Raw genomic sequence first — 15,854 nt, forward strand, 5'->3', positions numbered from 1 at the left:
GTCAGAAAAGCCTCTTTCAGCAGGAAAGCGAAAAAAGACTTTTCACCTTTTCTGACTTTTCCCTGCTATGTAGACATAGTCTGTGTGAGAAAAGATACAAAATAATTGGACCACTTCTCTGTTCCAAAAAGGCAGTTCCTATAGTTCATTCAATGACAAGAGTTTTTACCAATATCTATTGATTAATGAAATCTCCTTGCTGTTTAATTCAAGGTTTCAAATAGCTGTTTTTGTTGACAATAGGGGCAAAATTCCCAATAGCTTAAATACAATTCTGAAATTTCTTTGGGCAAGCTCTTCTACTTTGCACCACTTGATGGATAGGAAATCCCAGCTGGTTGATAAAGTGGATAGACCCATCTGCTTGCCCTACACAGCAGCATACTGAGGGAGGGAGTTTTGTGGGCGTGAGGCAGAGCACTGGTCCTTCCTTGTCCATCCTTCACAGGCATACATTAAAACAGCCTATATAGCCTACTGTAACTTATGTCAGGGCTGGTCCACTGCAGTATTAGGGAGTCACAGCAGGCTTCCCAAAGCATACTACCCCTCAGCTTGAGGCTGAATTTAACCCGTAAACTCGACTTAAAAATTGCTGTCCTGCAGTCAGTACAGCCCCCCCCCCCTCCGGTTTTAGTGTCCAAATTTGTAACATACTAGCCTGTGTGCAGGTTAGCAACTGTAGGCTGGGGATGCAAAACAGGTTAGTCTATGATTGAATTGGTTTTTTTTTCTTTTAAAAATGCCATCAATTTTTCCTCTGAGAATGTCTGTTATTTCCCAAGGAAAAACAAGCAAAAGAGACCCCTGGTGGAACTGCTCTACAACGTATTTGCTAGTTGCCGTCAGTACTCAAGGTCCCGCTCTTCTAACTTATGAGACTAAATAACTTGGAGCAATTTTGCACGAGTCGGTTGTTTCCACGCCGCGTTTTTCTCCAAGCCCCTGTACTGTTCAGACGGGGGCATGCACTCGGTTCGCGCGAAGCAAAGGGAGAACGAGGCGCGCACAGCTACACTCACACCGCACAAGTACACGAGGCACGTCGGCCTCTCGGCTCCGGTCGCGAGGCACTCACCTGTCAATACTTATCACACACAAAGTCATAATGGAAGCCGTGCAGCACATCACATCCATGGCGATGAAGACGTTGCAGAAAACGTGCCCAAAGATCCATTCTCCTCCAATGAGGTCGGTGACGCTGACAAAGGGCATGACAGCCACGGCGACCGAGAGGTCGGCCAGAGCCAGGGAGACGATGAGATAGTTGGAGGGCTGCCTGAGTTTCTTTACGAAGCACACGGAGATCACCACCAGGCAATTGCCCGCGATGGTCAGCAGAGTGATGAGGGAGAGAATGGCCCCGATCACAACTTTCTCCATGTTGCCGTAGCTGAGGATCTGCTCCCCGCAGCCGGTGTCATTGTCGGCGGTCAGGCTGGAAGCCGGGCTGGGGCTGGACGTGACATCCTGGATGATGCGCAGCAAGCGGGGGCTCAGGGAGCCAGCCACCATCCCACTGGTGCTCAGCTCGCGGGGCGCCGCCAGCACCAGGGCGGGCAGGGCGCCGGGCACGTGACTGCTGTTGCTGTCCAGGACCATCTTGGCGGGGGCTGCCCATGAAGCCCCGGCCGGCCGCGGGGGCTCCCGAAGGCCGCTCAGCCCGCAGCTCCCCGGGGCTCGTCCCCCGCCCGGGCAGGGGCTCAGCAGCCCGCGGGAGACGCGCCTTAGCCGGGTGCGCTGATCATTGCCAGCACTGGGGAGCGGGGCGGGTGCCTCAACTTCCCTCCGCCCCGCGGGGAACCGCGCCACGGCCCGGGCGGTGCGCGGGCGGGAACGGGGCCATGGGTCAGCCTCCGCTCAGCGTCCCCCGGCGCCCGCTGCCCCGGGCGGCTGGCGGGAGGCTCCTGCTCTTCGCCCGCCTCCAGCGCCGCGGCAGCCCCCGCCCAGCCCAGCCACCGGCTGCGGGATCGGCGGGAGGGAAGTTTGAGTCTCCCCGGCTGCTCCGCCCCTCGCCCGCCCGCAGCCTCTGGGCTTATCGCCTGCCCCGTGGGGCGCTCGGTCACAAGGGCCCGGCGCGCTCGGCAGGCGGCGCCCAGGCTGCGGGCTGGAGCAGAGCAATGAGCGGGTCACAGGGTCCGCCCCCGCCCCCGGGCAGCTGCATCCCCTGCACCCGCCCTGGGCAAACCCCGCTCTGCCCCGCCCCCACTGCCGGGGGAAAGGGCTCAGCGGTGAGGAGAGGGGGTCGCGCGGGGAGGGGGAGAGCGGGGTATGCCCAGGGCGGGGGCAGGGGACTCAGGCTGGAACGAATAGCTGCCAACACCCTAGCAGTAGCCGCAGGCTGGGGCTGCGATCTAATATGCTCTGTGCGGGCCAGGAGCTCTCGGACATCCCAGAGCCCTGCCAGGAGGGAGGGTTGTGGAGAGCCGGGCTTTGCGGGCCCACGTAGTTTCGCAGAAGGAAGATACTTCCCAGGCGCTCATTTATGTGAAGTAACACGGCACGGGGGTTGGAATGGGAAGACAGACGTCTTGGACTCCGAGGCTGGGATTTCTGTGGACTGCGCGTTGGAGGCAGGGGGTGGTGAAGACCAACGCTAAACTGAGATGCTAATATGAAATATCATCAACAGCGTTTCTTGCTGCAAATTTACAACTGAGCTTGCCCGTGCCTATCTCATAGGAAATGTCCATGGCTAGCCTAGCTTTCCTAATTGTGGCTCTCAGAATTTGCTTGAAAGCTGATTCATTTTCAGGTATCTAAAAGGGTGTCACAAGGAGGAGGGAGAAAACTTGTTCTTCCTGGCCCCTGAAGATAGAACAAGAAGCAATGGGCTTAAACTGCAGCAAGGGAGGTTTAGGTTGGACATTAGGAAAAGTTTCTGTCAGGGTGGTTAAACACTGGAATAAATTGCGTAGGGAGGTTTGTGGAAGCTCCATCTCTGGAGATATTTAAGAGTAGGGGTATGTCTACACTACAAAGTTAATTCGAACTAACAGTCATTAGTTCGAATTAACTTTAATAGGCGCTACACATACAAACCGCTAGTTCGAACTAAATTTGAACTAGGTAAACCTCATTCTACGAGGACTAACGCCTAGTTCGAATTAAGTAGTTCAGTAGCCACTTAATTCGAACTAGTGGGAGGCTAGCCCTTCCCAGCTTGCCCTGGTGGCCACTCTGGGCACAACCAGGGAAACTCTTCTGCCCCCCTCCCGGCCCCGGAGCCCTTAAAGGGGCACGGTCTGGCTACGGTGCCCGTGCCAGGTGCAAGCCTGCCAGCACCTAGCTAGCAGACCCTGCACCTGGCACGGCATGGCATGAGCCAGTCACCCACTGCCACCCAGCCCTCCGCCTCTTCCCGGGACCAGGCTGGCGGCTCCCAGGAGCCTGCCCGGGGCCGCAAGAGGTGGGCGCCTGCCTGCTCTAGTGCGGAGATCGTGGACCTCATCCAGGTTTGGGGGGAGGCCTCCTACGTCCACGATCTCTGCACTACGCACAGGAAAGCGGCCGTCTAGGGTGGGATAGCTGCCAACCTGGCCACCAAAGGCCACATGCAAACCCAGGAGCAGGTTTGCATGAAAATCAAGGTGGTCCAGTGAGACCCCGACCCTGAGCCCTGAGCTTAGAACATGAGAACATAAGAATGGCCATACTGGGTCAGACCAAAGGTCCATCTAGCCCAGTAGCCTGCCTGCCAACAGCGGCCAACACTAGGTACCCTGGAGGGGATGGACCAAAGACAATGACCAAGCCATTTGTCTCGTGCCATCCATCTCCAGCCTTCTACAAACAGAGGCCAGGGCACCATTTCTACCCCCTGACTAATACCTCCATGACTTTATCTAACTTCTCTTTAAACTCTGTTATAGTTCTAGCCTTCACAGCCTCCTGTGGCAAGGAGTTCCACAGGTTGACTATTTGCTTTGTGAAGAAGAACTTTCTTTTATTAGTTTGAAGCCTGCTACCCATTCATTTCATTTGGTGTCCTCTATTATGAATTAATTCCTTTGCCATTCATCTTCATTAATTAGCTGGGGGGTGGTCTAGAGCAGCACTTCATTTGTGGACCTATACAATTGTGAATTACCCCTTTCCAAATCTTAGGTGTAGTCTCCAGACCCCTATGGGGTCCACACAGACCAGAGGTTGAAAGAACTGTCATAGCACCTTCCTTTTTCTGCTGATGAAATGTGAACTGCAAATAGACCCAGACAGTGATGGTTCCATTCAAATGCAAGGCAACAGCAGGTGACCTTGTGCTCCCCAGCAGTCATGGTTTTCTCTACAGGGGTGAAGTGCACCTAGAACAGAGTTAAGTTCTTATCCACAAAAGCTGAGTAGCCAGTGGTGTGTTTCTACATTATAAAAAGTTTTTCACTGTCTTGACTGACCTCAGGGCCAGTTCCAGGGTCCCATTATAGGGAAGAGCAAGTTGAAGCCTTGGATGTCACTGTGTAAAATACAATGAACCTTCTTGGAGTCCAGTGACTAGTTAGATTCATGGAAAATCTTGGATTTTAAAAGTTTTGAAAAGTAAAATGTGAAAAGTATCAGTATTTGTATGTGATTTATAATATATAAATAGTACCTGGGGGGGGGGTTGTTTTTTGTTTTCCCTAGGAATATATCAATACTTATTACTAGTACAACAAAAACTGATGAAAATTGGTAGGAAAACTATAATTTTTCTGGGTAAATATTGAGGTTTATTTTAGGGGCAGAAGGATTGGGGGAAATTATTAAATAGATTAATGAAATTCGGTGGCTACGTCTAGATTGCATCCCTTTTACGAAAATCCCTTTTATGCAAATTAGACGTATCACAATTGCTAATGAAGCGGGGATTTGAGTCTAAGAGATATCTTAAAATAAGAGATAAGGGATCTTTCGGAAAAGGCTTTATTTTCCAAAAGATCTGCGTCTAGACTGGCGCTTTTTTCCGGCAAAGCTCCGTGCCGAAAAAAAGCGGCAGCCATTTTTATGCTAATGAAGTGGGGGAGATTTAAATCCCTGCTTCATTAGCAATTGCGATACGTCTAATGGGATGAGAAAAAGGGATGCAATCTAGACGTAGCCAATATGTTTTGCTGCAGAACTATGAAATGCCACCTCTGAATTTAAGACAACGATACATCTCTAATCCTCAAATAGAATTTTCATTGAATAAACTGTTTATTGTTGTAAACTTAGAACTATTAGCATATACATATTTACATTCAATAACTGGGCAACATCATTTGCAATACATACACTCAACTTCATCCTGTTCTCCTGGTAGGTTTTGTTTTGTTTTGTTTATTTAGAATTTTTTAATGCTTCCTTGTATTCTGAAACACATCCTGATATAAAGTTTTGATTTTTTTCCCATTTTAATGGATTAGATCGTTAAACCATTATCTGCTAACAGCCTGAAGCATGTACTTGGGCATAAGATTCATCAGTACTTTCAGATGTGCATGTGCTTCAGAGCTTGCATGAGTGCCTATTTGTTTGAATATACCTTTTAAACTAATACATAGTCTTATTTCCACAGGCTGCTTTTCATATACACATAATTTATTATCCTAATACATATATTTCTGCAATGTATTCTGCTTTCCTAAGAAGACAAGTTATCAGGAAAAGGGAATAATACTTTTTGAAAAACCCAGGGTTTCTGAATAAAAATTGGTTTAAATTGAAAACGAAAGGGCTTGTATACAAAGGATGAAGCCTCTCCAATCTGCTCCTGTTTTGCTGCTTAACATGACTTTGAACACATTTCAGTCTTTCACAATAATTATGGGGTCCCTTGACAATCACATTTGTGGGTGAAAATGTCCCTTTTCCCCTTCAGTAGTGCCAGGCCCGAATCAGCTAGAAGATTATGACCCAGAGAGCTGATGGAATTAAAAATACATTAAAAAAAACTTTTAAAAAAGACTATCTTTCTAAAAGCACATGGAAAGACTGGAAAGATTGGATGGTTATGAACAATTCAAGGTAGTTGCTGTTATCCATTCAAACTTTCTCCTAAATTGCTGGGTTAAAATATATTTATTTTTGACTTTTTGGTGCACTTTATTATTTTTAGTATTTTAGTGCACTTTTAGTCTTTTAGTACTCACTACCCCACCTTCCCTGAATGACTTATCCTGCCCATCTTCAGCCTGGAACCCGATCCAGCCTTGAGAAGGTGAAAAGGATGGCTGGCAGTTCCCAGGGGACACAGCCCACCACCACACCTTCCCCTGATGCCTTATTTTGTTTGGATCGGTTTCATTGATCTGTATGCCTTCTGAAGAACATACTCAACTGAGAGCCACAAATGGTCAAGCCGGCGCAATGTATTAAGAGCCACTCTCTCGCAACTGCTCTATCCACCATGGACCCTTGTAGTTTGTGGATGGTGACTGCATAAGCCTGGATAACTGGAAGCATTCACCGCTTCACAAAGCCGTATCCCAAATTTGCTTGAAATTGACATGTGATTGGCTCAATGATGTGCTTCGGACATCACCTTCAAATTCAATTTCAGCTGTAGGGATATCAGTTTTGTGGATTTGTTTGCGGCGGAAGTAGGGCCATATTATATTGGTGATGGTGCCAATTTTGCCATTGACCAAGCCTTTTGCTTGGTCAACATTGTACTGAAGCATAACTTTAGCACCCAGATGTATTACAATTCTCTTTGGAATGCCCGTTTGATTGATGTTTATTGGGGTAGCTTGATAAAGGCTAGGGACTCGTCTTCATTGAGGATATCTAGCGCTGTGATTGTGAACATTTGAAGGGTGGGTGGGACTCAACCCCAAATGCCCTATTCCAGAAGTCCTTCCAACACAGATACAATGCACACCCCATATGTTCACAGATGTATATGCATGTGTGTGTAAACGTTGAAAATCCCATGACAGACAGATGGACAAGAATGGTGGCTGTTTAACAGAAAGCTTGTCTAATAATAAGTTCAAATGCAGAGAAAAGAGAAACTCTCTGCCAGCAAGGGTGCCATTTACGGGGGGAGGGAATGAGGCAGTAGCCCCCCATTAAGTTTGAACCCCTGGATTTCATACTTGTTTCTTAAAGCTGCATACCCTGACTCCAAAGGCAGTTCTTAAATACAACAGAGTTTGAGCTGATTGTAGCTTTGCCTTTGGGGCAGAGAGTTTGTTATACAAAGAGAGAGGCAAGTGATTAACAAAAGACTGGTCATTCAAGTAAGTGAAAGATTGTTAGATTGTCATGAAAACATTGTTGGGTATTCTACTTTAAAAATAGAGGGTAGGGGAGAGTGAGAATGAGTGTTGTGCTGCTGGGATTTACATTTGGACTGGTGCTGTTAAACTTATAAATGTTCTTGAAAAAAGAGTAAACAGTGAGATGGCAAAATTTGCAGATGATACAAAGTTACTCAAAATAGTTAAGTCCAAAGCTGACTTCAAAGAGTTACAAAGGGATCTCACAAAACTGGGTGAATGGGCAACACAAGGGCAGGTGGAATTCAGTGTTCATAAATACAAATTAATGTCATGGAAAAATATAATCCCAACTATTCACACAAAATAATGGGGTCTAAATTAGCTGTTACCATTCAAGAAAGAGCTCTTGGCATCATTGTGGATAGTTCCCTGAAAACATCTGCTCAATATTCAGTGACTGTCTAAAAACTAAAAAACTAACAGAATATTGGGAATCATTAGGAAAGGAATTTTAATAAGACAGAAAATATCATATTGCCTCTATATAAAGTCATAGTATGCCCACATCTTGACTACTGTATGCAGATCTGGTCATCCCACCTAAAAAGGATATATTGGATTTGGAAAGGGTACAGAAAGGGCAACAGAAAGGATTAGAGGTAAGGAATAGCTTCTATATGAGGCGAGATTAACAAGACTGGGACTTTTCAGGTTGTAAAAGAAATGACTAAGGCAAGGAGGATAGTCTAGAAAATCATGAATGGTGTGGAAAAATAGAATAAGGAAATGTTATTTATTCTTTCACTAAAATAACACAAGAAGCTGACCCAATCAAATGTATAGGAAGCAGATTTAAAACAAACAAAACAAATGATTTCTTCATAGTCAACCTGTGGAACTGTTTGCCAGGAGATGGCAGAAAGGCCCAAACTATAATAGGGTTCCAATAAAAAAAATCCAAGGATGATAGTTCCATCAATGACTACTAGCCAGAATGGTCAGGGATGGTGTCCCTAGCTTCTGTTTGCCAGGAACTGGGAATGGGGGACAGGGGATGGATCATTTGATGATTGTCTCTTCTGTTCATTCCTTCTGAAGCACCTGGCATTGTCCACTGTTGGAAGACAGAATACTGGGTTAGATGGACCATTGGTCTGACTCAGTATCGCCAATCTGATCTTATATAGAGCCCAAATGGATTTGCCCCAGGCTTTACCTCACTAAACCCACTCCCTTTCCAGAGCTGAGATAGAGCCCAAGAGTCCTAGACAGTCAGGGCTGCATTATGACTTTCGTGGGCCCTAGGCACTTTTGCCATCATGGGCCCCTTCCTGCATAAAAAAAAATATTAAAAATTATATTTTATGACTGGATTATATTCGTCTTTCTACCAATGCAGTCTAAGTATGTATCTTGCTTATTGTGAGAAGTAAACTGCACTGAGGCTAAGTGGGCCTCCTATCTGCCATCATTCAGTTGGCGCCTATGGCTGAGGCCATATTGGCCATACAGTTTACAGTCACTAAGCATCTCACAATAGTACAAAATAATAGTGCATATATCAAAGTGTTCTCCATTTTTTTATTACTTAAAAGGTACGTATTATAAGTAATTTCATCAGTAAATTATCGTCTATTTCGTTAGGGATTAATTTATATAAATAATTTATTAATTTTGCAAATACGGGATTGTTATTCACTAGATACGTGTGAATAAATTTGAATGGTATGAAGTGCACATGTATAGTTTATCGTGTCTATATTGTGTGCTTAATTATAACATTTGAAAAAACGGTTACATCTCAAATAAACTCACCTTATTTCAGAATTGAAGAGAAGTAGTTCCATAAAATTATTATATGTATACATATGCAAGAAATTATTCAGTAAAAATGCAAAAGTGTATTACTGACGGAAATTTCGTTACGGTGTAATATCCGATTGTCGAGTTGAGCTCTAACTTTCGATTTGAATTATTGCAATTAATAATATATTATAAACAATTAAATTTTTAAATACTGTGATTTTTTTTGTATTTTAATAAACATTTTTGTGGGCCCTAAAAGTTTCGTGAGCACAAGGTACTTATGCCTTCATGGGTCCTTCCCACCATAATAATATCAATATTAAAAAATATTTTTGATATAACTTTAAATACTTCAACATTTTTTTTCTGTTTTAGGCAAAATGTAATAGATTTTTCTGGGCCCTAAAAGTTTCATTTTTTCCTGATGTGAGAAAAAAATTAAAACATTTTCTTCGACCCTAAAAGTTCATTTTTTTCTTCTGATTTTAAAAGCAGTTAAAACATTTTAGTGGGCCCGTAAAAGTATCGTGGGCCTTAGGCACTGTACCTACTGTGCCTAATGGATAAGTCGGCCCTGCTGACAGTCTCTCTCTCTGTCCACAGAGTTAGTAACAAACTTTAAGGCTAACCAGTGTCCCTAAGTGACCTGCCACAAGACATCAGAACTTGTTAATATTAGAGCTGAGTGGGTCTAAAATTTATTTCATTTTCTTTCTCTTATACAGGAATTAGATATGGTACTCCTGTCAGCTAATCACTAATTATCTGCCAAAAAAAATAGATTATTCCAGGGCCTTAGTAGCCCCAGAAAGAGGTGATGTGGGTGGGAGGAAGGAAAAATGGGAACAGTCCTTCCCCCCACATTTGCTGCTTGTCTTGTACTGAGCATGCTCAGTAACATTGCTGAAGCTACTGTTCTCAGTCTGCCTCCACCTCCATGCTCCCACTCTCCCCACCCACCATCAGGGCATGCACAGGTCGCTCTCCCAACCAAAATCTGAAAAGGTGCCCCTGTCTGCCAGTGGAAAGTTGCAAGAGAAGAGTCTATTGCCTCCGCACTAGCTGTCCTGGCTCTAGTATAAGAAGGAAGGAGATAGACAGAAAGACGCATGGTAGGACAGAATTATGCCATGGCTGATCCTCTGCTGGTGTAAGATCCCTGAGGAGATCCTTAGGGGTTTCGCACCAACAGCATGTATTGTTGCCCTGTCTTCTGTCAGAGCTGGAAGTCTGTGAATCAGACAGTCAACCCTGACTCCTTGTAGCCCCTGTTCTCTACTCCACCCAATGAAAATCAAAGCTGTTGTCTTTTTCTGCATTTATTTGACAACTAACTAGAGAAGACTGCAGGGTTAATATTGTTATGATATAGGATGTTAATGGCTGCCATATAGAGATTCTTTAATCAATTGACACTAACATACCTAATAAAGCTGATGGGTGTGCTAACCACCTTTTTTTCAGGCAATAGTGGAAGAAGTGAAATCCTTTTATGGAGTGAAATAACCAGAAACAATATGAAGCTACTGCCCAAGCATCTGGGACACATGGAGAAAACTGAGCACAATGAAGCCACATCAGTTGATACATTTCCTGGAATGATTGTAATTCAGAGGTTTAGTGATTGACTGCAGCTGCAAGTGACTGACAGAGTATGAGGGCCCTGAGAGCAAGCAGAGCTCCTTGGTGCATGGGACTGGCTGAAAAGGCAGAGTTGGAATTAATGAGCAAGGTATTTATGCCAGCTGTTATTTGTAAATAAACAGATTTGCACCAAAGAAATGCCTGATGCATCAATTTCTCATTCTAATGGAAACCAAGGCCTTGATTATTGGCTATGTGGGGCAAGTAGGGTTGCCAGATGGTTTCAGAAAAAATACCAAACAAAAAAAAACACCCCAGGAAAAAGTTTATTGAGCAAAAACATAAAAAACCAAAACCACCGTGGCCCTTCTAAAAACTGTGTGGTGAGGCTTTTGGCCCTAGCAGGCTGCCGGTGGCCGCCCACCATCTTCCCTCCCTGCGCCAGGCTGGACAGCTCCTGAGTAGGCACTGGGGTTGCCAGGCTGCCTCTGTATTGAGCCGGACAGCCCGGGATTTTTGCCTCCTGGCCGGGAAAAAATCAGAAAGTACCGGACATTTTAGGTGTCTGGTATTTTCTGAATTTTTTTACTGGACAGGAGGAGAAAATAACGCACTGTCCTGTTTAATACCGGACACCTGGCAACGCTAGGGGCGAGTGACAACCATGTTGACCAAAAATGCTCAGAATAGTCATCATTCCTCTTTTACCTCCAAACTGAAATGCAAGATGCTGGTAGAGATGTGCAAAAAAATAAAGAAGTACAATTAAGAGAACAGTTTTCTTTCTTTTTCCATTCTAGGTATTTATTCCTTTTTCCCTTTCCTGCCATGTCCGATCCATTCTATCTTCATTTCATGTTTTTTGTTTACCAACTCTTTTTTCTTCCTTTATTCTTTCCTTTCAACTCTTTTTGCCTTTGAAAATCAGCATCTCTTTTTTGTTGGTGCCCGTAAAAGTCTGGTAAGTTACTGTTGCTCTGAACATTAGTGTGCTAGGAATAATAAATATGATATAGGTAAATGTCCCTCCAGACTGTGGAGGATATGTTGGCAACATGTTAAACATATTTTACTACTAGGTGAATAACATTTTGAAGCTAACTATTATGTGAACCTAGATTTCTATTCCCAACATGTAGTATTTAGGAAATGACGTTTCTGCTTGACTTGTAGCAGAGATGTTGCAGCTGCAATTTTCTTTACCACCTTTCTTGCCTTTGTGAAAATAAATCAACGCCACTTTGTGGTAGTAAAACAGAGTAGTAAACATCCATTTCTTTGACGTTTCTTTTCTTCTTGTCAAAATAAATGCTAGCATCTGCACAAATTAAACATATGTGAAATGAATTTTTCACTTTTTTGATGCCAACAAATACTGACTGCAGCAGGCAGCACAGCTGCGATAGATATCACATCCCCATGCAGTGACTTTGAGGGCCATTGTATTTAATTTATGAATGGTTTATATATGAGTATGATAGGGGTATGTTTTTGTCTGTAACCACAGCTCCTTCAGGAACTAAAATAATGTGTTTCGAGTGGGGAAGGGGTGATTAAAGTGAGTTACCAAAACTAAACAGCTGGTTCACACTGGTGTATTTTAGTATAAAAGAGTGATCTGAATTGTTACAGGATCTTTTCTACTCCCGCAAATGGGCAGGGCCTTCTGCTCAATAGGGGCCCTACCCCTTGTGGAAGAGTTGGGAAGACCCCTCTGGATTCTTCTATTTTAATTTTTTATATAGTTTTATATTGTGTTTTTAAACATTGTATAAGTTGCCTTAAATATTTTAAATAGAGAGGTGGGGTAACATATTTTAAATAAATAAATAGTCTTTGACCAATCAGGGGTCCATACAGGTCCACCAACGGGGGCGGGGGGCTGTAAATGAGACAGTTATCCTGGGGCCCAGTGATGCAAAGAGGTCCAGGACTTGTGGGCACTGGTACTTCAGCAGTGGCAAGAGCCCCGGTCCCTTTTAATTGTTGCTGCAGCACAGTGTGGTGCGCTCCAGGCTATTCTGAAGGGAGTAAATGCCTCAATCCAGGTGGCACTGAGGGCTGGCTACCCTCCAGCACTGCCTCTTCCACCCAAGACCCCACCCCTTCCAGGAGCATGGAGCTGCACCCCTACACACCTTACCCAGGTGCCTGTGAAGGTGTCAGATCCCCATGGCCCATAAGACTGATGGGTGTGCTTAAATCTGTTTGTTTTCAGATGTTCTTTTTTCTGTAATGCCTTTACCTTAAGAATAAATGGGCTTACTTAGAAAGAGTTGTGTCATAATGTGTGATTGCTGGCAATACTTCTCATAACCTTTAGAGAGAAAGCGAAGCACAGGCAGTAGCCAGTAGGCAGACTGGCTTGCTGGGGATGTCACAGCACAGCATAAGGCACAAAACAGTGCAGCCTTTAAACTGTTCGGTCAGAAGGGAATGGGATAAAGGTTCCCGCCCATCAACAAATGAGACCTAGAGCCCTGAGATTTGACTGGGAACCCCTGAAGTAAACTACAGGGTGAGGCTGGAAGACCATAGGGGCAGTTACGCAGAAACTGTTATAGGAGGCATCTGAAAGCAAGACAAGGCAAAACTTATAGCCAGGATGTTATGCCTGTTGAAGGCAAGTTCTAGCACCACTACAGATTCATCATGCACCAACAAAACTAAGCAAGGGCACAACTGTGATGAACAGGAGTATGAAATAGGTGCATTACTGAGACAGGAGTACTTAATAAGAAATGTTTTGCCAGAAGGGCTAAACTCAGAGGTATGGCAAATAAGTCTCACTTTAGCTACCCTAAGTTGACTCTTGAAAGTGCACCAGCACAATTCAGGGTACGTGATTGGATGTGAGCACCCTTGAACTCTGCATGGGGAGTCCCAGACAAATTTACCGCCTGGCCCAAACTATGCTCAGTATTGGGATCACAAAAAATAATGTAGCTAAGGGGAAATGTGGCTTCACCAGGAGGGATTTAAGGCTGGTAAGGAGAGAGGCAAGGCACGTTTGAGGCTTTTGACTAGCAGTGCTGGAAAAACAAGTATTTTAATAGAGACTGGGTCTGTTAAACAGGAGCAGATATAGGATCAGGGCCTATGAAAAATAACATACAAATGAGGCTCCATCTAGGGGCATAGGACATTCCACATGGAGCCTATTACTGGATTGCAGGTCCAGATCCTTAAGATATTTAGATGCCTAGCTCTCAATAAAATCAATTGACAAGGGGTAGGCAAATACTGGCCTGCAAGCCGGCTCCGACTCCCCATTTTTAGCCCCTCACAGGTTGCTGCGACTATATTTACCTGAGCCTCTGCAGTTATGTGTGATTACAGCTCCCGTTGGTCATGGCATTGTCCCCGACCAATGGAAGCTGCAGAAAGTGGTGTCCCGGTCTACGCCACTTCCTGTAGCTCCCATTGGCTGGAAATGGCAATCTACAGTCAATAGAAGCTGCAATTGCATGTAAATACTGTGATGGCAGCCTGCTGGGGCGGTGAACCACAGCCATTTTATTACCCCTCAGGCCATGGTGTGGGGCCCTGACTTTGTATGATTGCAGAGCTCCTTTAAAATCAGTGGGGCTACTCATACAGATCAGTTTACCTGATCAGGGCTTACATTGTATGTAAGTGTCTCAGGGCAAGGACTGTCTTCATGTATTGTACAGCACCTAGCACAACAGGGCCCAGATCCCGATGGACGTCCGGGCATTACCACAATATGAATACTCAGTAATTAATCAACAATTTTTTATTTTTTTCACTGATATAAGAAGAAAAACTAAACCAAATTCAGTCCTAAGCTTAGCTAAAGAAAACGGAAATAATACCTACAGCTCTTCCATTTCAGAGCTAAGTCAAAGAAAATTCCCAGACATAGCTTTCAGGATTGCACATGATTGACACAGCAACTGTACTGATTGACAGACATTTTACCGCAAAAGACAGAAGCAAACTATAATATTGATATTTCCCCATTTGCCATGTGCCATCAAAGCTGTCAAAGGTGAAGTTATGTTGCATGAGCTACTTTTAGTCTTGATGGACAGTGGCTTCCGCTCCCCCACAGCTGTAATATATAAATTCCTTCTGTCATTGCTGCTTCTATTTAACATCTGTGTATTACCATTATAGGACATTGTGAAACTGACACAGGCTGTTGTGCAAGAAATATTGCCAATGACACATAACTCCATTTCTTTTTCCTTCAGTGTAAACAGTGCTATTTATTCCAGTGTATCAATGAGTCTGGCACTTGGAAAAAGGATAGCTGTCTCAGCATTAACCAAGAAAAGACCTCAGAGGTGCTAATTGAGAGAAGGAATTCTTCAAGGGCTGGAGATCACCATCCCTTTCTCAATGCCTGATACAGTCATCTCCTCCAAAGAGTTAAGTAACTGCAGATTTTTAGTCATGTTGGACTCATAACTGACTCTTGACACCCAAATACCAAAAGGGCTTTCTTCCATCCATCTTAAGTCTAGATATAGCCATGTAGTAGAAGAAAATAAAGACTTCTCTGCAACCAGCCCTGGGCTCTGGTATTTTCTCATAAAGGAAGTAAAAAAGAGTTCCAGTATTGATGTTTTCCATTCCTGCTGTAAGATGCATATTTTCACTATAGCATACCCCAAAGGCTCTAAGAGGAAATGTTGGCTCGCCATAATTATTTATGATTAAACCATTGCTTTTAATCTATACAAAAGTGATGACTGTATTGAATTAGTGATAATTACAACTGATGCCTTTAAGATAATCCAGGAAGGAATCAATAAAAAGAAGTAATAAGCGAACTAATGTACTGGTACTGGAAAGAGTGATATATCTAGGCAGTTATAATTAGAGATACATTAACTGGTTCAAATACAATAATTATTTCACCTAAAACTTAAATTGAACGCAAACTCTGACTCTTTTGTGTTGTAAATTGAGACTTTTCAAAAGCATCTTAACAGAGGCCCAACTTAAATGTATATTGCAAATTAAAAAACACAATAAGAGAACCAAAAAAGTGCCACTGTGGCTTAACAACCAAGTAAAAGAACCAGTGAGAGATTAAAAAACCCATAATTTAAAAAGTGGAAGTTAAATCCTAGTGAAGAAACTAGAAAGGAGCATAATCTCTGTCAAATCTAGTGTAAAAATATAATAAGAAAAGCCAAAAAGGAGTTAGAAAGAACAGCTAGCCAAAAACTCAAAAAGTAATAGCAATTTTTTTTAAGTACATTGGAAGCAGAAAGCCTACTAAACAACCAGTGGGGACATGGGACAGTT

The 15,854-nt window shown here is 43.8% G+C and overlaps 1 protein-coding gene and 1 long non-coding RNA gene across 4 annotated transcripts in view; one reads left to right on the plus strand and one right to left on the minus strand.

The window, feature by feature from the left end:
* HTR7 (5-hydroxytryptamine receptor 7) overlaps positions 1-2,154 on the minus strand; it is a 60,871-nt gene extending 58,717 nt beyond the window's left edge. For all 3 annotated transcript variants that reach the window (XM_006121435.4, XM_025183832.2, XM_025183833.2), the window contains exon 1: positions 1,079-2,154. In XM_006121435.4, the coding sequence (XP_006121497.3) occupies positions 1,079-1,602 (524 nt within the window). In that variant the 5' untranslated portion in view covers positions 1,603-2,154. The remainder of the gene's footprint in view (positions 1-1,078) is intronic.
* On the plus strand, positions 1,203-15,092 carry LOC112545521 (uncharacterized). Its single transcript, XR_003089015.2, has 3 exons — positions 1,203-1,333; positions 10,455-10,722; positions 14,792-15,092. It is a non-coding gene; the product is annotated as an uncharacterized LOC112545521 (long non-coding RNA).
* Positions 15,093-15,854: the final 762 nt, after the last annotated feature.

The sequence above is a fragment of the Pelodiscus sinensis genome, chromosome 8, assembly GCF_049634645.1.
Source record: "Pelodiscus sinensis isolate JC-2024 chromosome 8, ASM4963464v1, whole genome shotgun sequence".
NCBI classification, from domain to species: domain Eukaryota; kingdom Metazoa; phylum Chordata; order Testudines; family Trionychidae; genus Pelodiscus; species Pelodiscus sinensis.